The sequence below is a fragment of the Zeus faber genome (genome assembly GCF_960531495.2).
Source record: "Zeus faber genome assembly, chromosome: 20".
Taxonomy (NCBI): Eukaryota; Metazoa; Chordata; class Actinopteri; order Zeiformes; family Zeidae; genus Zeus; species Zeus faber.
The window spans coordinates 27,662,630-27,687,959 of NC_137207.1; the positions used below are offsets into that span (position 1 = coordinate 27,662,630).

General features: G+C 50.0%; 3 protein-coding genes across 5 annotated transcripts; 1 reads left to right on the forward strand and 2 right to left on the reverse strand.

Moving 5' to 3' along the window:
* Positions 1-3,161: 3,161 nt before the first annotated feature.
* On the reverse strand, positions 3,162-12,888 carry kif22 (kinesin family member 22). Of its 2 annotated transcripts, XM_080021509.1 has the most exons (14): positions 12,878-12,888; positions 11,947-11,986; positions 11,649-11,838; positions 11,438-11,565; positions 10,654-10,802; positions 10,317-10,526; positions 9,620-10,016; positions 6,814-6,919; positions 6,297-6,408; positions 4,186-4,306; positions 3,827-3,912; positions 3,537-3,737; positions 3,381-3,440; positions 3,162-3,292 (listed from the first exon to the last, which is right to left on the reverse strand). In XM_080021509.1, the coding sequence occupies exons 3-14, from the start codon at positions 11,834-11,836 to the stop codon at positions 3,263-3,265; spliced, it is 1,788 nt and encodes a 595-aa protein (XP_079877635.1). In that variant the 5' UTR covers positions 11,837-11,838; positions 11,947-11,986; positions 12,878-12,888; the 3' UTR covers positions 3,162-3,262. The 2 variants fall into 2 exon arrangements, with proteins under 2 accessions (XP_079877635.1, XP_079877634.1); XM_080021508.1 differs by lacking the exon at positions 12,878-12,888 and having other exon boundaries at positions 11,947-12,061.
* Positions 12,889-12,968: 80 nt separating this feature from the next.
* pagr1 (PAXIP1 associated glutamate-rich protein 1) lies at positions 12,969-14,770 on the forward strand. 2 transcript variants are annotated; one of them, XM_080021945.1, is made up of 5 exons: positions 12,969-13,323; positions 13,608-13,753; positions 13,830-14,130; positions 14,290-14,378; positions 14,466-14,770. In XM_080021945.1, the coding sequence occupies exons 2-5, from the start codon at positions 13,612-13,614 to the stop codon at positions 14,699-14,701; spliced, it is 768 nt and encodes a 255-aa protein (XP_079878071.1). In that variant the 5' UTR covers positions 12,969-13,323; positions 13,608-13,611; the 3' UTR covers positions 14,702-14,770. The 2 variants fall into 2 exon arrangements, with proteins under 2 accessions (XP_079878071.1, XP_079878072.1); XM_080021946.1 differs by having other exon boundaries at positions 12,969-13,753.
* Positions 14,771-15,108: 338 nt separating this feature from the next.
* Positions 15,109-23,876, reverse strand: tlcd3bb (TLC domain containing 3Bb). The gene is made up of 7 exons (XM_080020974.1): positions 23,325-23,876; positions 19,923-20,119; positions 19,758-19,841; positions 19,452-19,677; positions 18,976-19,071; positions 18,448-18,557; positions 15,109-17,246 (listed from the first exon to the last, which is right to left on the reverse strand). The coding sequence occupies exons 2-7, from the start codon at positions 20,045-20,047 to the stop codon at positions 17,003-17,005; spliced, it is 885 nt and encodes a 294-aa protein (XP_079877100.1). The 5' UTR covers positions 20,048-20,119; positions 23,325-23,876; the 3' UTR covers positions 15,109-17,002.
* Positions 23,877-25,330: the final 1,454 nt, after the last annotated feature.

A 25,330-nucleotide genomic window follows, 5' to 3' on the forward strand; every position in this document is an offset into this window, starting at 1 on the left:
AGTTAAAACGCGTCGCGGCCGTTAAAACGCGTCGCGGCAGTTAAAACGCGTCGCGGCAGTTAAAACGCGTCGCGGCAGTTAAAACGCGTCGCGGCGCGTCGCGGCAGTTAAAACGCGTCGCGGCCGTTAAAACGCGTCGCGGCGCGTTTATAAACGCGTCGCAGAGTTTATAAACGCGTCGCGGCAGTTAAAACGCGTCGCGGCCGTTAAAACGCGTCGCGGCAGTTAAAACGCGTCGCGGCCGTTAAAACGCGTCGCGGCGCGTTTATAAACGCGTCGCAGCGTTTATAAACGCGTCGCGGCAGTTAAAACGCGTCGCGGCAGTTAAAACGCGTCGCGGCAGTTAAAACGCGTCGCGGCAGTTAAAACGCGTCGCGGCAGTTAAAACGCGTCGCGGCAGTTAAAACGCGTCGCGTCGCGGCAGTTAAAACGCGTCGCGGCCGTTAAAACGCGTCGCGGCAGTTAAAACGCGTCGCGGCAGTTAAAACGCGTCGCGGCAGTTAAAACGCGTCGCGGCGCGTCGCGGCAGTTAAAACGCGTCGCGGCCGTTAAAACGCGTCGCGGCGCGTTTATAAACGCGTCGCAGAGTTTATAAACGCGTCGCGGCAGTTAGAACGCGTCGCGGCAGTTAAAATGCGTCGCGGCGTTTATGAACGCGCCGCGTTTTTAAGCGCGTCGCGGCGTTTTAAAAAGCGTCGCGGCGTTTTAAAACGCGTCGCAGCGTTTATAAACGCGTCGCGGCGCGTCGCGGCAGTTAAAACGCGTCGCGGCCGTTAAAACGCGTCGCGGCGCGTTTATAAACGCGTCGCGGCAGTTAGAACGCGTCGCGGCAGTTAAAACGCGTCGCGGCGCGTCGCGGCAGTTAAAACGCGTCGCGGCCGTTAAAACGCGTCGCGGCGCGTTTATAAACGCTGCGACGCGTTTATAAACGCGTCGCGGCAGTTAGAACGCGTCGCTGCAGTTAAAATGCGTCGCGGCGGTTATGAACGCGCCGCGTTTTTAAGCGCGTCGCGGCGTTTTAAAACGCGTCGCAGCGTTTATAAACGCGTCGCGGCAGTTAAAACGCGTCGCGGCGCGTTTATAAACACGTCGCAGCGTTTATAAACGCGTCGCGGCAGTTAAAACGCGTCGCGGCAGTTAAAACGCGCCGCGGCAGTTAAAACGCATCGCGGCAGTTAAAACGCGTCGCGGCAGTTAAAACGCGTCGCGGCAGTTAAAACGCGTCGCGGCGCGTCGCGGCAGTTAAAACGCGTCGCGGCCGTTAAAACGCGTCGCGGCGCGTTTATAAACGCGTCGCAGAGTTTATAAACGCGTCGCGGCAGTTAGAACGCGTCGCGGCAGTTAAAATGCGTCGCGGCGTTTATGAACGCGCCGCGTTTTTAAGCGCGTCGCGGCGTTTTAAAAAGCGTCGCGGCGTTTTAAAACGCGTCGCAGCGTTTATAAACGCGTCGCGGCGCGTCGCGGCAGTTAAAACGCGTCGCGGCCGTTAAAACGCGTCGCGGCGCGTTTATAAACGCGTCGCGGCAGTTAGAACGCGTCGCGGCAGTTAAAACGCGTCGCGGCGCGTCGCGGCAGTTAAAACGCGTCGCGGCCGTTAAAACGCGTCGCGGCGCGTTTATAAACGCTGCGACGCGTTTATAAACGCGTCGCGGCAGTTAGAACGCGTCGCTGCAGTTAAAATGCGTCGCGGCGGTTATGAACGCGCCGCGTTTTTAAGCGCGTCGCGGCGTTTTAAAACGCGTCGCAGCGTTTATAAACGCGTCGCGGCAGTTAAAACGCGTCGCGGCGCGTTTATAAACACGTCGCAGCGTTTATAAACGCGTCGCGGCAGTTAAAACGCGTCGCGGCAGTTAAAACGCGCCGCGGCAGTTAAAACGCATCGCGGCAGTTAAAACGCGTCGCGGCTGTTATAAACGCGTCGCGGCGTTTATAAACGCGTCGCGGCGTTTATAAACGCGTCGCGGCAGTTAAAACGCGTCGCGGCGCGTTTATAAACGCGTCGCGGCAGTTAAAACGCGTCGCGGCCGTTAAAACGCGTCGCGGCGCGTTTATAAACGCGTCGCAGCGTTTATAAACGCGTCGCGGCAGTTAAAACGCGTCGCGGCAGTTAAAACGCGTCGCGGCAGTTAAAACGCGTCGCGGCGCGTTTATAAACGCCGTGACGCGTTGACAGTGTTAGTTTGACCGATTTTAAAAGCGTCGCGGCGGTTTTCAACGCGTCATGACAATGAATTTAATTTATTATAATTTCATATTCAGTGAAATAAATGTCACAAAAACAAATAACTTAAAAGCTTATTAATTTCATATTTTTTTCTCGATCCCCAAATAATGTTTAACAACTGTTCAAATTTTAATTTATCTTCTATTTGAACTTTTTATGGAGAATGGTTTCCACCCGTCTCTCCCTCCGCCCGACTGTCTCTCTCTGTGTGTTTGTGTTCCAGGTGCCAAAGAGAAGCTGGAGGCGTGAGACAGGAAGCAGCAGAACGTCCCCTCGTAGGGAGTGATGCTGCGTTTCAGGGGCATTCTGAAAATAACGAGCAACCTGGAGCCCGTGGGTCAGATTTATAAACATCATATTTATTATTGTTCTATTTATCATGAATAAATATTATATATATTTGTATTAATATTGTTATTATATTTAATAAAGCTCTGATCCCCGAAGAACGAAGCAGAGTCGGTGTGAGGAGACAAAGAACACAGCCCCAGCGGGACATGAAAACATCTTAGATGATGAAGATGAATATTAATATGAATATTAATATGAATATTAATATGATGAATTCATCTCTGGACCAAACAGGAACTGACCTGAACGCTGCGGCTCACGCACGCGCGCAGCATCACTGGGAGACGGAGCTTCAACGCGGAGCGGACCGGGTCACATCGGGACCAGGCTCCGGATCTCCTCTGGTCCGGGACCAGGATGGTGCGTCTGAGGCTCCACCTGCTGGACACACACACACACACACACACACACACACACACACACACACACACACACACACACACACACACACACACACACACACACACACACACACACACACACACACACACACACACACACACACACACACACACACACACACACACAAAACCCAGAGACGCTGAGGTGGAGGTGAAGCGTTTTATTAAAACTGGCGCCTTCTTGTGGCACAAGGAAGGAACTACAAAAACAAAACAAGCAAAAGTAAAAACTGAATGGATACAAAATCTAATGAATCTGTACAGAAGATGGAGGTCCAGGAGGAGCCTACTTTCCCAGGGAGCTGAGGATGTTCGCCTGGAAGGAGAGAGGGGAGAAGTACACATCAGGATTCAGTACTACATCACATCAAGTACTTGAAGTATTTACAGAGTATTTCCCACACCTTGAGGAAGGAGCTGAACCTCTTCTCTGAGATTCCCTCGATCTGGGTCAGATCCTCCACCTGGAGACACAGGACGGGTCAGCAGCAGGAAGAGAACACCGTCAGTAACACCGTCAGTAACACCACAGCAGGTGGTACACGTGGTCCAGGTCTGACCTGGATGAAGGCTCCGTGGAGCTCCCTCCAGCCCAGGATCAGCCGCGCCTTCTTGTCCCCGATCTGCTGCAGACCTTTCAGCTCCTTCAGGTTCCCACCGTTCAGGACCTGCAGGATCTTCTGCCTGGACTGGTCCAGCAGAGCGTGGTCCACCTGGTACTCCCAGCCTGGACTCTGCATGTTCTCCTTCCCAGGCAGGACCTGGAGCCAGAGCAGAGACCGAGACTGGAGAACCAGGCAGAACTCCGGGACACTTAGTTATTAATTATTATTATGGTGTGTGCTCTGACCTCAAACTGATCCGAAAGCTTCTTCGCCGGGACGCACACCGATGGTTTCCTAGCAACGCTGATCTGCCGCGGGGGCTGCTGGGAAACTGGGGGACGGATGAGGGCAGGTCACACAAAGCCACTGCACAAGATGGCCGACAGACACAGCAACAAGAGCCCCAGCGCTGCGCCCGCCAGCACAGGAAGCTGCTGGGGCTGATGTCAGGAAGCTCCGCCCCCACAGGAGGCCGATATGGTAAAGGAAAATCTCCTACCTCATGTGACTTGATCAGCTCTGATGGATACTAATCAATACTGAGTCTCGACCTTTAAACAATGATAAACAGATTAAAAGGAGATTGAAGAGGATTTAGACTGACCCTGCAGCGGCTGCACCACAGCCTGCTTCCTGGTTCTGGCGGCACTGCTCTGTTTGGCCTCCAGGGGGCGTCCTGGATCTCCAGCCCGGTTCAGAAAGGCCTTCTGCTTCTCCTTCAGCTCCTGCAGGAGAAGCCACAAGTCAGAGGGAAAAACTGGTGGACAGACAAGGAACTGCAGCCAGGTGGGCGGGACAGGAACTGCAGCCTAATATCACATATTATATGACATCACATCACATTATACGCTCACGGCCATTTTATTAGGTACACCTGTTCAATCGCTTCTGAACACAAATAGCTAATGAGCCAATCACATGGCAGCAGCTCATTGCGTGGAGGCATGTAGACATGATGAAGTTCAAACCCAGCATCAGAACGGGGAAGAAAGGGGATTTAAGTGACTTTGAACGTGGCATGGTTGTTGGTGCCAGACGGGCTGGTCTGAGTATTTCGAGACTGCTGACCTACTGGGATTTTCACGCACAACCATCTCTGGGGTTTAAAGAGAACGTCCCAAAAAGAGAAAACATCCAGTGAGCGGCGGTTGTGTGGACGAAAATGCCTGGTTGAGGTCAGAGGAGAACGGGCAGACTGGTTCCAGACGATAGAAAGGAAACAGTCAATCAAATAAGCACCGGTTACAACCAAGGTTTGCAGAACAGCATCTGTGAAGGCACAACACGTGGAACCTGGAAGCAGATGAGCTACAGCAGCAGAAGACCACACCGGGTGCTGCTCCTGTCAGCTCACAACAGGAAACTCAGGCACCAACAATGGAGGAATAGAAGATTGTAAACACGTTGCCTAGTCTGATGAGTCTCCATTTCAGCTGCCACCGTCACCTGGTCGGAGCAGAATGTGGTGTAAACAACATGAAGGCATGGCTCCATCCTGCCTGCTGTCAAGGGCTGCTGGTGGTGGTGGTGGTGTTGAAGGTGGTGTAATGGTGTGGGGGATATTTTCTTGCCACACTTTGGGCCCTTAGTACCAGCTGAGCATGGTTTAAAGGCCACATCGTACCTGCTGCTGAGCATGTCCATCCCATAATGAGCACAGGGCAGCATCTTGTGATGCTACTTCCAGCAGGATAATGCAGCAAGTCACAAAGCTCAAAGCATCTCAAAGTGACAATGAGTTGACTGTTCTCCTACGGCCTCCACCCTCACCACGTCAATCCAGTAGAGCGGCTTTGGGAGGTGGTGCAACGGGAGCTTGGCATCATGGAGGTGCAGCCCACAAAGCTGCAGCAACTGTGTGATGCTGCCAAGTCAATATGGAGCAAAACCTCTAAGGAGTGTTTACACCACCTTGTTCAATCTACAATGAAGGCAGCAGGCTCCAAGCCATCCAGCTATCTATACACACACACAATAACATGATTAGTATGTAGTATAATTGAATGTGCTATGTTACATCACATTATATTACATATCACATTATCATGTGATATACGGTGATGTCGTAGGAGAGGAGCTGGACACCCTGACGACTGTGGCAGAGAGGAGGATGCTGTCCATGCTTCAGTCCATCTTGGACAATGTCTCACACCCTCTCTACGACACACTGGCCCAGCAGAGGAGCACCTTCAGCAGAAGACTCCTCTTACCCAGATGCACCACAGAGCGCCACAGGAAATCATTCCTGCCTGAGGTCATCAACCTCTACAACGCCTCCGCCAGAGAGACACGCCCTCTCTGTAACCTGACCTCAAAACACCTTCTCCTTTTTGCACATTTTAACTGTACATTTTACACTTTACCATGTGTATATAGATATGTTTATATATATTTATAGATAAATAAGTTTCTTAATTATTATATGTTGTATGTAAATATGTAGATTTGGAGCTGTAACAAAAGCAATTTCCCCCTGGGATTATTAAAGTATTTCTGATTATAACACATCATCACATTCTATTATACAGTATATCACATTGTATATCACATATTCCATTATACAGTATATCACATTATATATCACATTCTATTATACAGTATATCACATATTATATATCATTCTATTATGTGGACAGTGGACAGTTTGAATTGTTCCTACTGAGCTTCAGTGCATTTTGACATTTCTTCTAGTGTATTATTATCTAGAGTGTGTACCTGGATCTCCTTGCGGGACTGAGCCACGTGCCTCGATACAGTCAGGTGGTCTTTGCCCTGACATCCCATAATGAGCCTCTCCAGAGTGACGAGCCTGTCCAGGACTGAGGGACTGGGAGGGATGAAGTCACATTCAATCAAACTACATTCAAACATTCTAAATACCACCAGAGCTCGTTCACACACACACACACACACACACACACACACACACACACACACACACACACACACACACACACACACACACACACACACACACACACACACACACACACACACACACACACACACACACACACCAGAGTTCCCCGTCTCCTGTCGCCTGTCTCTCGCTCCAGAGCTCCCTGTCTCCGGTCTCCATTTGTCTTTTGCAGCGAGCGACAGGAGACAGCACTAAGGACTTGATACTCTTACTCACTGCTTTAACTTAAAATAAAACCTGAAACAGGAAGTGATTTCACCTCATTACACCATCACCGCGTTAGAGTCCAGAACACGTATCCTTGCGTCTCACCTGTGTGGTTGCGGCGGCGGACAGGAAGTGTCGAGCGGCAGCTTCCTGTCTTCTTTTGGTCTCTTCCGCTGATGCTCCACCTCCTGCTCCTCTCGGGCTCGTTTCACTGGGAGGGAAATGCAAGTCAGAGCAGGCGACCATCTTGGATCCTGACTAGCTGACTGTGACTGAAGTAATGATGTCATCAGTTCATTCAAGGTTTTGAAGTCGTCGTCGTGCCCCCCCTCCCCCTCTCCCTCCTCAAAAGCTGGAGACCTGTTGCGCCGCTTTGCCCTGACTGCAAACTCTTATCTGAAGTCCTGGCCAACAGGCTGAAAGGAGTTTTACAGCTGTTGATTCTTAAAGACCAGTCTTGTTGCGTAACAGGCAGATCTATCAAGGACAATTCGTTTTTAATGAGATTTGTTTGACCTGTGTCATTTTAATAACATGGACGTTGGTATTTTATCCCTTGATCAGGAGAAAAGTTTTGACCGTGTGGACCATGGCTTTTCATTTTCAACCTTAAAGGCATTTGGATTTGGGAAAGTTTTTCTTAAATATGAAGAGCTCCTTTATAAAGCAGCATCCTGCAGGATCGAGGTGGGCGGGGGGGTTGAGTCTTCCACTCCCTGTACAGAGAGGGACCAGACAGGGCTGTCCCATCTCTGGACAACTCTACTCCCTTGCTATAGAACCTTCATTAACCATTTTAGGAAGCAGGCTGAGTGGGCTCCTTCTAGCGGGGTGACCACAGAGCCGCCTCTGGTCATCTCCGCTCACGCAGACGATGTCAGTGTTTTCATTAACAACCAGCATGATGTCCAGAGGTTAGTGGTTTGTTTAGGGTTTTATCAGAAGGCCTCATCTGCAAAGCTAAACTGGGGAAAGGGTGCGGCCTTGCAGGTGGGAAAATGGGAGGGGAAGACAATACCCTGTTTACCAGGGGGCCTGAGGTGGGAAGAGAGAGGGATGAAGGTTTTGGGGGGTGTTTTGGGGCTGGGAGCAGTACCAGATGCAGAACTGGGAGGGTGTGGTGGAGAAGGTGTGTGCCAGACTGTCCAGATGGAAATGGCTGCTACCCCAGTTGTCCTACAGGGGGAGGTACTGGTTGCTAATAACTAGGTTGCCTTGACCTTATGGCACAGACTAACCGTTCTGCATCCACCCAGAGGCCTACTAGAGGAGATCCAGAAGGCCGTCGTGAACTCCTTGTGGTCTGGTCAGCAGTGGATCAGAGCAGCAGCCCTGTATCTACCAGTCCAGGAGGGGGGGTCAAGGCCTTCTTGACATGACATCCAGGGTCACGGCATTCCGCCTCCAGACGGTGCAGAGGCTGCTGTACAGTTTTGGACTGAGTTGGCTGGACACAGCGAAGGTGCTGCTGAGGCGGGCGGGGCGCCTCTCTTATGACGAGCAGCTGTTCCTGCTGTGAACCCAGGAGATGGACTTAACAGGGCTGACTTCCTTCTGTCAGTCAGTACTGCAGTCATGGCAGGCTTTTAGGATCCACCGTGACATCACAATTACACCTGGGATGTGGCTGTTTGAGAACCCTCTGCTGGACTCTGGGCTCCTCCAGCCTGCCCTCCAGCCTGCCCTCCAGCCTGCCCTCCAGCCTGCCCTCCAGCCTGCCCTCCAGCCTGCCCTCCAGCCTGCCCTCCAGCCTGCCCTCCAGCCTCCACAGGGCAGGGTGCGTCAAACTGGGTCATCCGCTGAAGACATCCACAGAGCAGCTCATGGAGACAACAGGCATCAGATCCTCCAGACTGCTGCACACAGTGGATAAAAGTCTGTGCTTCCCTGCCAGCCTTCTAGAGCTTTTATGGAGAACCGTATTCTGCCTGACCAATGGGATGATGAGTGTGAGTATGTGTGTCCTTCAATAACGGTCTCTCCTGCTGTGCAGTGGAAGGAGGAGCAGGACAGCCTCCTGTCTTTTGCTACTCCCAAGCTGGTGAAGTTCGAGGCAGTGAGCAAGAAAGCCGCCGACTACACCTGCATCAAAGTGACACACCTGCGCTCCCTGGCACGGATGCTGGCCATCTGTACAAGCCCCCTGTCGACAAACGGACGGGCGACCTCCAGCGGAGGATTGTACATGGGGCGGTACCTAGCACACCTGGATGCCAGCACAGGGGTGGGATGTGACACCTGGATGCCAGCACAGGGGTGGGATGCATCTTCTGCTCTGAGAGGGAGATGCTGCAGCGGCTGTTTGGGATACTGGAGCGATGGCTTCAGGGTCTGGGGGAGTCTCTCTCCCTCTCGACCACAACAGATGCTTGGAGAGTCCTTGGATTCACATCCCATAATAGTCTAGTAAACACAAGGCAGAATACTGAGCACTCACTGTTTCCATGGTGACAGGTAAGCTAACAACCAGATAGCACTGGTCACTGTCCTGTCCAGTACAGAAGGTATTTGGAGCGTTTCTGGCTCCAGAGTTCATATCTTGGAACGTGGTTTCAGATGATTTTAAAAATACAATTTTCCCTTGAAATATTCAAATTCACAAATCAACATTAAGTACGTCTGAATCAACATTAAGTACGTCTGAATCAACATTAAGTACGTCTGAATCAACATTAAGTACGTCTGAATCAACATTAAGTACGTCTTAGGAGCAGAGATGCATCAGTTGAGGAGACAACGCCTTGGTCGACGACCAAACATCTTAAATCTCCAAGAGAAAGACTCTTATATTATGTTGTGTATAATGTTATTAAAGGAAGAAATTACATAATAGCTACTATAACATATAAATATAAAATATAAATGAAAACATCTTTACAGCCTGGACACACGCACACCCACATGCACTCACCCTGGGTGGCGGGCGCGGCCAGCGTCTCGCGGACAAGTGGCTTGTTGACGATCAGTTTGGACTTAGCGGCGAAGTTGAGCGCACTGAAGGTGTCGAAGTAGTATTTGTACTCTGGGGCGATGTTGGCGATCATGACGGAGTGGGCGGAGCCTCCCAGCGAGTCCTGCAGGAGGCGGGTCAGCTTGCTATCGCGGTAGGGCACACGGCCAGCAGAGGGCGCGTTGAGCGCGTCCACCACCTTGCTGAGCGTGAAGAGCGACAGGTTGATGGCCCCGGACTCCTTCAGTCGGAGGCCCTGATTCCCCGTCCGCCGGTTGTCCTCGGAGCCCGCCAGGTCCACCAGGTACAGCTTACCTGTCTGCTGGCGCTGGGGTGGGGCGCGCTGGGTCCGGACCACCTGGGGGAGGGGGTGCAAGCGGTGTCATGTGGAATGAAGCATTCAGCTTTAAGAGAGACAAACAGCATATTACAAAGACAGATACAGCCCGTCTCCCTCTCCAGAATTCCCTGTCTCCCTCTCCATAGTTCCCAGCTGGCCTTGCAGCAGCTGCCAGTGGGAGTGTTGGAGAGAGATTTGCTTTCAGCACCAGCTACCAAATCCTGGTCTACTGCACCAGACCACGACCTGTTAAGATGCTTGGACACTCCACGCCGGGCGGGGCGGGGGTTGGTTAGGGTTTGGGGAGGAGCTCGCTACCTTGACGAGGAGGACGGCGTGGCTCCTGCTGGAACGGTGGTTCAGCTTGGTGGAGGCTGTGGTCCGGTTCAGACTGGCCGGGATGAAGAGTCTGTCGAAATCTGAGAAGCTGGACAGGGGGGTGAGGGTGAGACCAGGGATCAGGATGTTCCTGTCCTTGTCCTCTCTGATGGGGAGGTCCTGAGAGCTGGGAGACAGGAGGTCCAGGACCTGGAGGGGGGGAGGAATCCAAAACACTGCTACGTCAAGATGGAGGGCCCTTCTTCTCCTGCAACAACATGTATCTGATATGGAATCCTGATCTGATCCAGCCCCTGAGGGACAGTTCCAGCCCCACCTTCTCATTGTAGATCTCCAGGTAGGACATGGCAATGCTGTGGTCCCAGCCCTGCTCCTCCGTGGTCCTCACCAGGTGGAACAGTTCTCGTACGGCTCGGGGGATCACACCGGGCTGCTCCTGGCTCCCCAGCATGGTGTGAGTCTTACCTGCGGAGAGCGCCGCTTTGGTTTATCCCAACTTCCTGTTGGCTAGGAAAGACCCCGTCCCCTCAAAACCCAAACGCAGATAGGGTAGGGCTGGTATTTAAACACCCCCCAGGTGGAAGATGAAGAACAGCCACTGTGTATTTGGACCTCATCTGCCTCAAAGAACATGATATTAAAAAGGAACGTCCTGGAGCTGCACCCTCTTCTGTGCAGGTGCTTCAGTGTTGTACTGAAACACTGAAGGAGGTCTCCTTCACCATCCAGGCATTTCTATCTTTACTCTTTTTGTGGAAGTGGAAGTTCAGCCAAACTTGAGTACTTTAGAGTAGTACTTGAGACCGTACTTCCACTACAAGGGATTGCACTTTGTCATTTTTGGTTCTAACTGTGAAGGGTTAAAAATGTAACGGGACAAAACGCATATAAACACAGTTGAAAACATTTCTCCTTTGATTGGTTGCGTGAATCACACATTCATTTGTTTGTGTGTATTTTGGAGGATATTTCACCAACATTTACTCAGTGTTTATTTGTTTATTTGTTGATCAACTCCTTGTGGTTGTTTGTGTGGTTTTATGAATCACGCTTCACAGAATGTTCCCCTAAACAAAAAGTGAATAAGTGCAGGGACCTACCGGCCCCGGTGGGCCCGTAGGCCAGGACGCTGGCGTTCTGGCCCTCCAGGATGTGAGGGAGGATGGGCTTGACTGAGGACAGGAAGACCTCCTGCTGGGTGGCCTCCTCCCCGTGGAAGACATCAAAACTAGAGCCGGAGGAAGAGCATTAGAGAGGCTGAGAAAGCAGAGGTTGAAACCACCTCCAGGGACACATCCTCAGGACACTCACTTGTACTTGACGGTCTCCATGGAGTTCCTCCAGTTGGAGATCTCCAGGTTCTGGGCATCCACGCCGCGGACGCAGGGTCCCTCCGCCTTCTGGCTGGGAGGGTCCATGTAGGGTCTGAGACGGACCGTGACCCGAACCCTGGAGGTCCGCCTGGCTCCTAGGTCCACTGCTGGGATGCGCTGGGCCATGGCTGAGGAACACAGGGAGGGAGGTCTGGACCAGGGTCTTCAAACAGAGCCCCCCGCAGGACAGAGGGACTGGGAGTAGAGTTGTAGTAAAACCAAACCATCGATCTCACCTGCGTCGCGCTGTTGTTCTGATGCTCTGGCTCAACGACGCTTTGAATATTTAAATAAACAAAACAAAAACACATGAAACTCCGTCTTCAGAACAATGATGGCGGCGGCGGCGGCGGCGGCGGCTCCTCCGAACGGTTCAAACTGAGCGCGCCGCGAGCGGAAGTCAGAACGGACCAATAAGGAAGGCAGTTGCAAACCGGAAGTTATAATGGACCAATAAGGAAGCACGTAAGGCACGTTCAACAGCTTAGCAAGAACCGGAAGTGATCTGCTTCATTTTCCCCCCAAAATTGTAGAAACAAAAGCAGCGCCGCAAACTGTCCTGTCAGCGTTTTACTGAATATGGTTATTGATTGAACTCATTCAATGTTTCTTCAAGTTTTCAAGGTGTTTATTCATCTCATACATATATGTAGTGAAATGACGTTGCAACGCACCTGAAGATTATACACAATAAGTACAAACTGGCACACTAGCTAAACTAATTAACCAACTAACTGAAACTAATGATTCCTAAATATAATAAAATAAGAGTTAAAAAAAGATTTAAAAAATACAAATAAATAAATACAAAGTAGGAATAAAACAATAGATTATTATGTATATACCGACATGTGCAGTAAAGTGGCATGGGAATAAAGTGAGGTAATGTGTGTGGCGATATTCAGTACAGTATGCAACAGTACTACACAGCAATACAGTAACACAGAACAGAAACACAGTACAGTATGCAGTAACCAGTACAGTGGTACAGTATGCAGTACTGTATGCTGTAACCCAGTACAGTGATACAGTGTGCGGTACAATAAAATTCTACCACTATTCTATTATCGAAGTTGTCTTTGCTTATTTTTATTTTGTACTTATATTTAGTAATTTAATCTTCATATGTTATATGTAGTATACATGAATACAAATAAAGTCATTTACGTAATCCGCTGTGGTCACTGTGTGCTTCCGGGTCAGCAGCAGCCCCCCCCCCCGCATGCGCAGTGACTCTACTTGGCAGCGTTGCCAGATATCGGGCTGCGCTTCAATCATATCGGACTGGAAGCAGCAGCCGTTGGGCGGGTACACGAAGCCGCCATCTGGGCTGCTTGGGAGACAACAGGCGGGTTTCCTTTTTCAGGAGGGAGCGATCGTGCCCCCGTTCCCTGTTCCAACAAAAAAATAAAAAACAACAACGGCGTAAGATTGTATTTGACTTGGTTTCCTTGTTGGAACGAAACAAAAGCAGCAGCGTGCCGCGACTTTTCCCTTGTGATTGGGCTGGGGATTGTCACTCGGATCTGGCAACCCGCTGAGCGGCCCAGTCCAACATGGCGCCGTGTTTACCTGGATGAGGGAGAGGATCTGGAAGCTTCAACACGGTGCAGGTCGGACGGAGCCACTGTTATCACCCTGTTGTTATTATTAATATCATTGTTATCATCATCATCTTATAACTATGATTATCTTACCATCATCATATTGTTCTTATAGTTTAGAACCGTTTCTACTTCAGAACTGAAATTTTTGTTTGACATTTTCTATAGTTAAATAATATTTTAGTTTTATTGAACATTTCTATCCTTGAGCTTTATTATTCTGCCTTTTTTTCTGTGAAGCTGCTCCCACATTTCTATCTCTCCACCCCTCTTCCCTCCCTCCCTCCCTTCAGGGGGATGCAGCAGGCTGCAGAGCCCGCCCTGAGGGAGGGCATCCAGGCCCTGGTGGTGGGAGAGGAAGACGGAGGTGAAGAGCGGACGGACACCAAGATGGACGACGCAGGAGAGCTGGCGACGCAGGAGGCGGAGCCCCACACAGGTCCGCCCCAGGGCCCACAATGCATTGCTTCGGTCACATCCGATCCACGCGTTATTGACGATGAATGTTTGTTCAGACGCGGGCGGAGGCGAGGCCCCGCAGGAGTCCGCGCAGGCGGCCGGGGAAGGGGAGCGGGGGGAGGCGGAGTGGGAGGTGGCCTACAGCGACGAGGAGATGGAGGACCCCAAAAACTGGATGCCCCCGCCGGCGGAGATCAAGCATCTGTACGAGGTGCTGGCCCGGGGGGAGGCGCTGGAGCTGAGCTTCCAACCCCTCCCGCGGAGACCCCCCACGCCGCAGCGGACCCCCTCCTCCGACCGCCAGGAGGACGAGCGGGAGGACGCCAGGGAGCGCGAGCGGGAGGAGAGGGAGCGCAGGTGAGTGGAGGAGTCTGGACTCACCTGTGAGTTTGTCGTAGTTGACGTGGAAAACGCCGTTCCTTTCTAAATGAAGTGTTCACAGAATTAAAAGTTACGATTCTTGTGAGAACTCCTTGGCATTCAGGGCGACCCACTCCTCTGACTCGTTTCCTTCAGACCTCTGACTCCGACGGAGTTTGACTTCGACGAGGAGCAGACGCAGGCCACGCCCAAGAACGCCTTCATCAACAGACGGCGGACGCCAGGTAGGACGGGCGGACGTCCCTCGTCTTCCTCTGCGGCGGTTCCGTTTCCTTCTTCCCGGTTCCGCTCACTCTCTTCTTCCTCCTCAGGTTCCTCGGCGCGTTCCTCGGTGAAGCGTGAGGCCCGTCTGGACAAGGTTCTGTCGGACATGAAGCGGCACCGGCGCATGGAGGAGCACATCCTGCGCACGGGCCGCGACTTGTTCCGCGGCGAGAAGCGGCAGGAGGTGGCGCTGTCGCCCGCCAGCCAGAAGGAGCGGGACCGGGAGCGCGAGCGCGACAGCAACCCCAACACGGTCTTCTCCCCCCGCCAGCGCCGATACTGACTCTTTGTACACCTCCTTTTCTACTGTGTTTTCTAAGATGTGAATAAAGATGCTCATCCCTTCAACAGATACAGTTCAATTGATTCAAACATCGTCAGTCTCTGGCTCCAATCTGATCAGATTTATTGATTAGATCTGATTCAGTGTCGACTGTCGTGAGGGAAATCAAACAGTCCTCAGTGAAGTTTGACTGGTGGGGAGCCCACATTGAGAACCCCTCAGCTACACAGGAGGGCTCAGCCATGTTGACCAAATCAAATATCACAATATTACCTCCATCGATAAATTTATATTAAAATCTCATTACATCGACAGGGAGATCTTAAACGACATAATGTCCGGGATTTATATCAATATCACTGCAGCACGAGCTGCGACGATGCAGAGGAATCACAGCCGGAGTCGGGTCAGAACAGAGGAATATATTAGAGCTAAGAGTAACAACACGCCCTCCAGGTCGAGGAGAACACGGATGCATAAATATGCATTTTCAAAAAAAACACAAAACGAACCAAATAAATACATAATAAATAAATACTTACAAATAAATAACAAGCCTTTTGTGTGGAATATACAGTACATCGGTTGAAATACTTGAGTGTTGGCAACAAGTGGTAGCCCAACGACACCATGGAGAGTGGAGGTCGGGCGGGCAAGGCAAAACTGCCCCGTCCAGGTCGGGGAGGTGCCAATCCAAGATGGCCGACACGACTCGTTCGGGGAAAACAATACATTTTTATAAAGGCATTGAGGAAAAGATCAACACAATGGAAAAGCTGGCATGGGCACGGTTTCCAAGACGACCGCTCAAAAACAACTAAAAACAAGCTTGATCATTTGGGTCCCCTCAAACTGCAGCGGCCCCTGGTGGTGGCTACATGGACCCTGAACGCAACACTCCAGATGCAGTACCGCGGGCTGCAGCCAGGGGCACTGCCTAACAGCTGGAAAATGTCAGCCTCCCACATCGAGTCATCCCTCATATTTTTTATTTTTCAGAGGTGTCATTCATTTCTTCCCTTATATTTAAAGTCCCTGTAAAGCAACAATAAATGTGTGTTCTGAGTTTGTCACGCCACAGAAAAGTGTTGTTAACCACCCTACCAAATTTGAATGATTCAAAAAATCTCCAAGAATATAAAATTAGGTTTAAAAATATGAGGGGGGGGGGGAGGCAGTTCCCTCTTCTCGGAGACGCTGGAAGCCTGTCCGCTGAAAACACTGAAGCCACGCCCAATCATGGGAGAGCTGCAGCCTCTCCAAGTGTCAAATACCTCTTATCCAATACATACATGTACAAATTCAAAATCAGAAAACCAATAACGGGCTGGTTTTCATTGCTTTGATATTGTTCTGAAGCTAAAAATCGAACGTGAGAAAATGGGATTTTTGTTGATCCACCACGATCAGAACAGAAGGGAAATGTAACTAAGGAGACGGCAGTTACATCCACCGAAGACGCACGTGCAGGACGAGGACAAACTAGTGTAAGCTGCAGTGACTCACGATGGAGAACCTCTGACGACGAGGAGCCACGCCAGGTATGATGTCATCCAGTCATCATTTAACCCCGCCCAAAGAAATCCGGAGAAACAGTTTGATGTTCTAACGCCACAATTAACTACAACCTCGTTCATGTTTTCAGCAACTACTTTCTTACATGTACAATGCGTTTCCAAACAAATTACGGAATTCACTTTACAGGGACTTTAAAAAAATATATCTCCTCAGCACGGAGGAAGAAACTCTCTGCTCCTCACCGGTCGACATGTTGCGGTCGTGGCCGTTCTGCCTCTGCTGCCCCCTGGTGGAGGCAAGTGCAACCTGGCCTCGCGTTAGCATACTCGCGTTGGGTCTGTTTTGGCCGCGAGTCGCAGAAGGCTGAACAGGAGGAGGCGGCTCCTGACGTGACTGCTACGCGGCAGTCGATGGCGGTACAAACACAAAGTGACAGAATGAAGAAAGGAAGATGGAGGACGAGTCAGCTCCTCTACACTGAGGTGAAGGCCGCCGTGACGGAGACTAACGGAGCCTACTGCTACGGACAGGAAGTCACATGATCTATGTACACTGGTGTGTGTGTGTGTGGGGGGGGGGGGTCACTGCAGTTCTATGTTCTGACGACACAGATAATACGGATTAAACACTAACAACTCAAAATACTGCTCAGCGGGACTCGAACCTGTGACTAACAGACAGTATAATACATTCCAGGTTCCTGGAGCAGCAGGAAACCTGCTCAGTGTTCCAGAGCAAACCCCCCGTACTCCTCCTGCAGCTTTGAGGCACATTCCACCTCCGTCAGTGGGCGGCCTGCCCCCCCTCCGCCGAGGAGCCGCTGTAGCCGTTGGCCGGACCGGACGCCCCCTTCCCTTCCTCGGCGGCCGGTGGTCTCCGGGAGCGCGAGGAGCCGGTGAAGAGCCGCAGGGCCCCCCTGCAGATGAGGGAGAACCAGTAGACCTGGGGGGCCATGAGCAGGGCGGCTCCCAGGTTGCACTGCCAGGGGACGGACAGGGGGACGAGGTGGAACGGGATGGAGGCGTACCTGCACCCAAAACAGGAAGAGGATTTTCAGAGTCCAGGGCGGCGGCAGGTACCGGTACTACAGAGTACCCACTGGTACATGGAAATACGCAGTACTGATCCAAATTCTCAACATTTGTGCTAAAAATCATTGGGCTGATTATTTTAATACTTTATTACAACAACCAGACACAGGATGTGAGCCAGAGCACCCACACCAGGTCTGTGCCTTCCTGCTTTACACCTCGGCAGGAATCAGAAAACACCAACAGGAAGTAGAACACAACGTTAGAACGCAAAATGAAGGCATTTCATATCTGAGTTACAGAGCTCAGCCAGAATCAGAGAGACAGACAGGAAGACGTACCTGACACAGGGTTGGTAGAGAGACAGACAGCAAGACATACCTGAGATCCAAGCTCCCTCGTGACCTCTCTGCCTGGGCTCCCGGCCCCCCCCCCCTCTCCCTCCCTCCTGGCTGCATCATACTGGGTCAGGTGCCACCAGCTTTCATTGAGGATCCCTGTCCCGGTTCCTATATCTTGTTGTTCTCTCCTCCAGACACCAACTCTGCAGGTTCCAGACTCCTCCTCCTCCATCGCACATCCCAGTCACGACTCTTCTCACCCCCCTCACACCACCCTGTGTCAGAACAGCTGAATGGCTTCCATCTTTCAGACCAAGACTCTGCAACTGGATCTCCGTCCCCTTCACTCATCAGGACCCGTCTCCCTCTCCCCTTCAATTAACTCTACCTCTACTTCCTGCACAAGGTCCAGTTTGATAAGATCAACAAAATGTTCTTGTTGTAAGTCGCTTTAGACAGAAGCGTCTGACCAATGAAAAACAGTAAAACCTACCTGCCATAGGTGTAGGAGAGGCAGAGAGGTAGACAGACAGGCAGAGAGAAAGACAAGAACCTACCTGCCCTAGGTGTAGGAGAGGCAGAGGCAGACAGACAGGCAGAGAGACAGACAGGAACCTACCTGCCGTAGGTGTTGTAGAGGCAGAGGGTAGACAGACAGGCAGAGAGACAGACAGGAACCTACCTGCTGTAGAGGTAGTAGAGGCAGAGAGGTAGACAGACAGGAACCTACCTGCCGTAGGTGTTGTAGAGGCAGAGAGGTAGACAGACAGGCAGAGAGACAGACAGGAACCTACCTGCTGTAGGTGTAGTAGAGGCAGAGGTAGACAGACAGGCAGAGAGACAGACAGGAACCTACCTGCTGTAGGTGTAGTAGAGGTAGGGGAAGAGAAGCACCCGACAGATGAAGAAAGTAAGCAGCATTAGAGCCCCGTTGACTTTGTGCAGCAGAGTGTGTTGCTGTTTGTACTGAGAGAGAGACAGGAACAGAGCAGACAGACAGGTTGGTGAAAGCTCAAGCAAGTCATGGGAATGCAGTGTGTGTGTGTGTGTGTGTTTGTAGTTTAGTGGCTCTCAACCAGCGGGTCCGGACCCAAACTGGGACGTGGACCGCATGTCCACTTCTTCAAAAATCTGCATCAATATTCTTTGACGTGAATAAAATAATCCAAGATGGCGACGGCAGAAACAGACCATGGTCATAAACGTACAGATCATAGAAGAACTTCATAGAAACCACTTTAAAGGCAGAGTTACAGTCTGTCTTTTATATTCTTCACTTGGGGTTTTTACTTTGATTTGGCATGTTAAAAGACAGACATACCTGGATGAGGATCTTCCCCAGGCAGACAGACAGAGACAGACAGAGAGAGGAACAGACAGGTACCTGGATGAGGATCTTCCCCAGGCAGACAGATGGGGTGCTGAGCTCAGCCATGAACATCACTCCCTGGAAGTAATCCCCCTTTCCCTGCCGCCAGAACTAGGAAGCAAACAAAGACCAAGTGGGTCACTTCCTGCTTCCCATTTCCTAATTCTCATTTTCTGCCTCCCGCTTCCTGGTTCACATTTCATGCTTCCTGTGACAACCGTGAGTCCAATCAAAAAGGAAAAGTACTTTGTCTTTGATTCCTAGCGACACCTCGACGACAGCTTTGAAACACATTTATTGACCGGTGTTTTCAGTTTGTGTGCAGATGAATAATCTGCATCGTATTCACATCTGACTAAAGATCACATCCGTGTTGTGATTCATCTGTTTTTCTGCAAATTCCCCCAGATCTGGGCTATCCCTTCCGCAACCTTGCACTGAACTAGCACAGTTAGCATGCGAATGCTACCCCAGTGACGCGTGACTGTTACCACTGAGACGGGAAAGCACACGGTGACCATGACGACGTGGTGCAGAACCATGAGGAACTCGCGGCACAGGTAGCTGACGATTGCCGTGGCGACGTGCTGCGTCGCCACAGGTCCCTCCTCGTGACCTTTGATCCGCAGCTTGTACCAGTAGCACATGAACATGGCGTAGATGTCGTAGACGAAGTAGGGAACAGCGAACAGGATGTAGGAGCTGGTCAGCCAATGCCTGGGGAGGGAACCACCGCTGGTCAGAAAGGGTTCAGAAACTGCCGCTAAAACCGTTGGGTCCAGGTCTTCTAAACTTACTGGTCCTCGATGATGTCTTCGCAGGACGAAGCGATGATGTATCCGGCTGAAGACGCCATGACGGCCTGGACCGAGGACACCAACCTGAGGAGGAGAACAAGTCCATTTAACATTTGCTATTGCGAGGACTCCGGGTGGTCCAATGCGGGGCACTGGGTCCCTCACCTGGCCGACACAATGACGGCGTCGCCCTCGCTCCAGCGCAGTGCCGGCAGGTGCTTCAGGCACTGCTTGGACAACAGGAAGAGGCCGGGGAAGAAGACGGACCCCGCCGCCAGGATGCTCAGCATGGTTCAGCGTGGTCCGTCCCGGGTGGAGAAGCTGAAGCAGAGTCTGGTCCTGGCAATGTCGCTGTGTCCGCTCTGGAAGACAACAGGGGTCAGAGGTCAAGAAAGAAAGAAGAAAGTCTTTATTCGTCACACACACACTACAACACACACACACTACAACACACACACACACACACACACACACACACACACACACACACACACACACACACACACACACACACACACACACACACACACACACACACACACACACACACACACACACACACACACACACACACACACACACAGACGCTTTGATCGTGGCCGGTGAAATGGATCCTCTGCTTTTAACCATCCTGGCTTGTCCTTCCTCCGGGGGCACAGCCAGGAGCAGTGGGCAGCGTACGTGGACGCGCCCGGGGACCAGGTGATAAGTGTCCATCGCTGGTCAGACCATGATGGGGGCATGTTTTTGGTGGGGGTCCTTACTGACGTGAGGTGGAGGAAACCCCAGGTGAGCACGGGGAGAACAGGCAAACTCCACACAGAAAGGCTCCTATTTGGGAGATAACCCACCGGAGCACGGTGCCAACAGCGCCCCAGGCGGGAATCGAACCCAGGACCTTCTTGCTGTGAAGCAGCAGTGCAATGCACTGCACCACCGTGCCACCGCTGGAACCCGGACCCCACCCACATTCTGGCTTCAGTATTTATCTGCCAATATCTCAAAACCATGAGGTTGTTTTGTTGTTTCATCTCCATCTTCCTTCTTGAAGGGACCATGATGAAAAAGTCACTTTGTCAGTGCTTCATCCATGTGGGCCTCAGATGGTTCTACTAACACACACACTGTGGAATGAGACGACCCAGTCAGTTTGTTGATGTCCTGAAACAACCCTTCACATTTGTAGCTGAAGCCAGGTCACGTTGGGCTTCATTAGAATATGATTTGCCCCCATCTGAGTGATTCCACCCACAGCTTCAGTGCCACCGCGTGGTGGTGGCTAACAGCTAAGACCAGCACAAATCTTTTAAAAGAAAGAAGAATTAATACCAACTGTACATGAAGAAACTGCAGACGGTGGAAATGTAAGTATTTAAAAATATTTCTACTGGTACATAGACTGTAGGCTGCCGTGCGTGATCCGCTGTCTTCCTCCAAACAAAACCAATAAAAATAGTGTGTTATTATTGTAGATGTATAAACTTTACAAAGTTTACAAGAAACAAAGAATCCTGCGTGCCGTGTGCCCCACAAGCTTGACCCTAACCCTAACCCAACAGAAGTGGCAACAAACTTGATCTAATGAGTGAAGATTCAGCAACTGCATGGATTATTAATCCACTCAAATTTGTTCAGAAACATTTTGGCGGACTGAATGTGAAGTCGGTGAAAGTATACGGACTAAAAGGGAACCTGAAGTAAAGCTCAAACCCCATTGTCTCACAGAACTCGGGCCTCAGGAGGGAGGCTCCTCCCACAAAAAACTTGCGGTCAACTGATTTATTGAGCCGATATTTGCACAGTTTAAGATAACGGGCAGATGCCTGCACATACAAGGCCGATAAACAAAAGACATCTGCAGACGAGTGTTGTCAAGGTTATATATTTATATAAATATTTATATATCCGCACAATGGATATACTGATAGCAGCTGAGCTTTTTGTGCGTTCTGTAACTTTTATGAAACAAAACATTTAAAACACAACACGGTTATTTTCGGTTTTGGTTCAATGCGGGAACAGAGCGCAGATCACGGGAACCTCCGGATACGCACCATCTCGGGAATCCACTACCTCGATGCCCATTCCTAAATTGAAAAAAGGTAAATTAAAAATAAATAAAATAACAAAACCGCGGCACATGGAGAGGAGGTGCTTGGGAAGCCTCAGCCCTGCACGTCCCTGTGTCCCCACTGTCACTGTGTCCCGTCCCAGTTTTTCGGATCACTTTGGACATTTATTGAGTTGATACATTTTATTTAAAATAAGTTAACTGCAGAAACAACTCAGACAACAACATTTGTGTTTAATAAACGTTCATTTAAGTTCAGAAATGTTGTGTCTGATTTGTTATTATTAAACTGTTGTACAAGTTCTCCTCACCTAAGGGACCAAGCAAAATGGTCGCTAAGCGACGACAAACGACCCGTGTTATTTCACTGTAAGGGGGACGGCTGGTATATATAGTGTAATGTATCTTGTATATATAGTGTATATGGTATAAATAGTGTATTTATAGTTTATATAGTATAGTGTATATAGTATATACAGTGTATATAGTATATAGTGTATAGAATATATATATAGTAACCTGTAATTTATCAATTTGCAAGGAAAAAAGATATCTGCTTTACACACACACACACACACACACACACACACACACACACACACACAGTTCTCTAAATATTGGAATTGACAATTGAAAATCCCATCTGGGTGGACAGTACAAGAGCAGCATGATTAGAGGCATGTTACAATGACTAGAACGCACAATCTCAAGGGTATTTTCAGCAAAGAACTTCAATAAGATGTGTGGAGGAGCTCAGAGAGCTACACTGACTTGTTGAAAAGGAACCTGATACGTCCTCTTTGACTCTTTGTGGACTGTTTTCTGCTGCTGTCATGGGACTAATGAATACAGTAGTGTAGTAATATAGTGATGTAGTTATAAAGCGATGTAGTATAGTGACGTAGTAATATAGTAATGTAGTTATAAAGTGATGTAGTAGTATAGTGATGTAGTAGTATAGTGACGTAGTTATAAAGTGATGTAGTAGTATAGTGACGTAGTTATAAAGTGATGTAGTAGTATAGTGACGTAGTAATATAGCAATGTAGTTATAAAGTGATGTAGTAGTATAGTGATGTAGTATAGTGACGTAGTTATAAAGTGATGTAGTAGTATAGTAATGTAGTAATATAGTAATGCGGTTATAAAGTGATGTAGTAGTATAGTGATGTAGTAGTATAGTGACGTAGTTATAAAGTGATGTAGTAGTATAGTGATGTAATTATAGAGGGTAAAACAGTCAGTGAGCTGGTACAGCAGCACATGCTAACGTCATGCTAACGTCATGCACATATCACATAACCAGCTGGGCAGCATGGAGCTAACATGGAGCTAACATGGAGCTGACATGGAGCTGACTGGTTGTTAAACCCTGGACGAGCCGCTAAACGAGCCGCTGACGCGCTTCTTTTGTGGCGGCCAGCGGGGCAGGCTAAGCTAAGCTAACTAGCCGGCCAGCCGCCTGCTCCACAGGCCGCGGCGCCGGGGAACCTTACGTGCTCGCTCCGCAGGGTCCCGTCAGCGGCTCCGGTGCAAGGTGCGAGGCGGTGCAGGTGCAGGTGCAGGTGCAGGTGCAGGGGTCCCGGGGTTCCGCATGATGCTGTGGCCGCAGCGGGGTCACGGTGAGCGACGGGGTGCGGAGCCGCAGCTCGCCGTTAGCTGCTTTAAGCCTCGCCGCTAGCGGATGTTAGCCTTGCCGCTAAGAGGGTCACGGTTACCGGCAGTAAACTGGAGCAAAGCGGCTCAGCGTGTGACTCCACCCGGCGCTCCGGAGCTCCGCAGTCCGCTCTTCAGTCCGCTTTCACGGGAGCATGAGGGTCGCAGCGCCGCCTGGCGGAGCTAAGTACGCTAACATGCTAAGAGCTAGCTGCCGCAGGGGGAGCTGGGAAGGCGGAGTGCTGACAAATATTCACAGTACTTAAAACACTTCAGAGTACTTGAAACACTTCAGAGTACTTGAAACACTTCAGAGTACTTGAAACACAGCAGAGTACTTGAAACACAGCAGAGTACTTGAAACACAGCAGAGTAACAGTACTCTGTCCACACAGCGCAGTGGTCCAGGCGGTGTTGACAACTCTCGCGAGACAAATAAGAAGCTTCCAAACGTCACCGCAGGTCCGGATGGGGGAGGGGCACCTCAAATCCAACATGGCCGCCATAACAAGACGCCACTGTGAGGTTTACGAATGTTTATTACATAATACTGGTATTCCTCACTTAACGACCTACCTGTTTAACGACCGTTCACACTTACGACCAGCTCTCTGACAGTCTGTTTTGTACGCTGCGTATATACTCTATATATACTATATTCTATATACACTCTATATACTATATAAAAGATATATACTATATACACTATATACGCTATATACACTATATATATACTATATACACTATATATATATATTTATGTATATACTATAAATACTATATACTATATATACTATATACACTATATATACTATATATTCTATATATTCTATATACACTTTATATACCAGCCATGCCCTCTTACTGTGAAATAACACAGGTCCTCGCTTATCGAACAATTCGCTTGAGAACCTGGTCCTAAGATCGGAACTTGGTCGTTAAGCCAGTAGTACCTGTATATATATGATATAACTGGGTCGTTCAGTAAGTAGTACCTGTATATATATGATATAACTGGGTCGTTCAGTAAGTAGTACCTGTATATATATTATATAACTGTGTGGTTCAGTGAGCAGTACCTGTATATATATTATATAACTAGCTCGTTTAGTGAGTAGTACCTGTATATATATTATATAACTGAGTCGTTTAGTGAGTAGTACTTGTATATATATTATATAACTGAGTCGTTCAGTGAGTAGTACCTGTATATATATTATATAACTGAGTCGTTCAGTGAGTAGTACCTGTATATATTTTATATAAGGTGTGTAGTAGGCGTGACCAAGGCATCAAAGTGGAGGTGGGACTGCATCAAGGATCAGCTCTGAGCCCTTTCTTGTTGCAGTGGTGATGGACAGGTTAACAGATGAGATCAGACAGGAGTCTCTGTGGACTATGATGTTCACGGATGGTGGAGGAGAGCCTGGAGAGGTGGAGGCAGCATTAGAGAGAAGAGCAATGAAAGTCAGCAGGAGTAAGACACAATACATGCGCCTGAATGGGAGGGAGGGCGGAGAAAAGCTGAGAATGCAAGGAGTGGAGGTGGAGAAGGCGGAGGAGTTCAAGTACTTGGGGTCGACCGTACGAAGCAGTGGAGGAGTGGAGGTGGAGAAGGCGGAGGAGTTCAAGTACTTGGGGTCGACCGTCCAAAGCAGCGGAGAGTGCGGGAGTGAGGTGAAGCAGAGAGTACAGGCAGGGTGGAGCGGGTGGGGAAGAGAGTACAGGCAGGGTGGAGCGGGTGAAGAAGAGAGTATAGGCAGGGTGGAGCGGGTGGAGAAGAGTGTCCGGAGTGATGTGTGACAGAAGGGTTCCAGCCAGAGTGAAGGGGAAGGTGTACAGGACG

Coding starts and splice junctions, on each gene's coding strand:
- kif22 (XM_080021509.1), bottom strand. CDS start 11,836: ATGGCCCAGCGCATCCCAGCAGTGGACCTAGGAGCCAGGCGGACCTCC. Junction 11,566..11,648: donor ATGGAGACCGTCAAGTACAA/GTGAGTGTCCTG, acceptor CTCCGGCTCTAG/TTTTGATGTCTTCCACGGGG. Junction 10,803..11,437: donor CTACGGGCCCACCGGGGCCG/GTAGGTCCCTGC, acceptor CGCTCTCCGCAG/GTAAGACTCACACCATGCTG.
- pagr1 (XM_080021946.1), top strand. CDS start 13,612: ATGCAGCAGGCTGCAGAGCCCGCCCTGAGGGAGGGCATCCAGGCCCTG. Junction 14,131..14,289: donor CGGGAGGAGAGGGAGCGCAG/GTGAGTGGAGGA, acceptor CGTTTCCTTCAG/ACCTCTGACTCCGACGGAGT. Junction 14,379..14,465: donor CAACAGACGGCGGACGCCAG/GTAGGACGGGCG, acceptor CTTCCTCCTCAG/GTTCCTCGGCGCGTTCCTCG.
- tlcd3bb (XM_080020974.1), bottom strand. CDS start 20,047: ATGCTGAGCATCCTGGCGGCGGGGTCCGTCTTCTTCCCCGGCCTCTTC. Junction 19,842..19,922: donor GCCGTCATTGTGTCGGCCAG/GTGAGGGACCCA, acceptor TCTCCTCCTCAG/GTTGGTGTCCTCGGTCCAGG. Junction 19,072..19,451: donor TGTGCTTTCCCGTCTCAGTG/GTAACAGTCACG, acceptor TTTGCTTCCTAG/TTCTGGCGGCAGGGAAAGGG.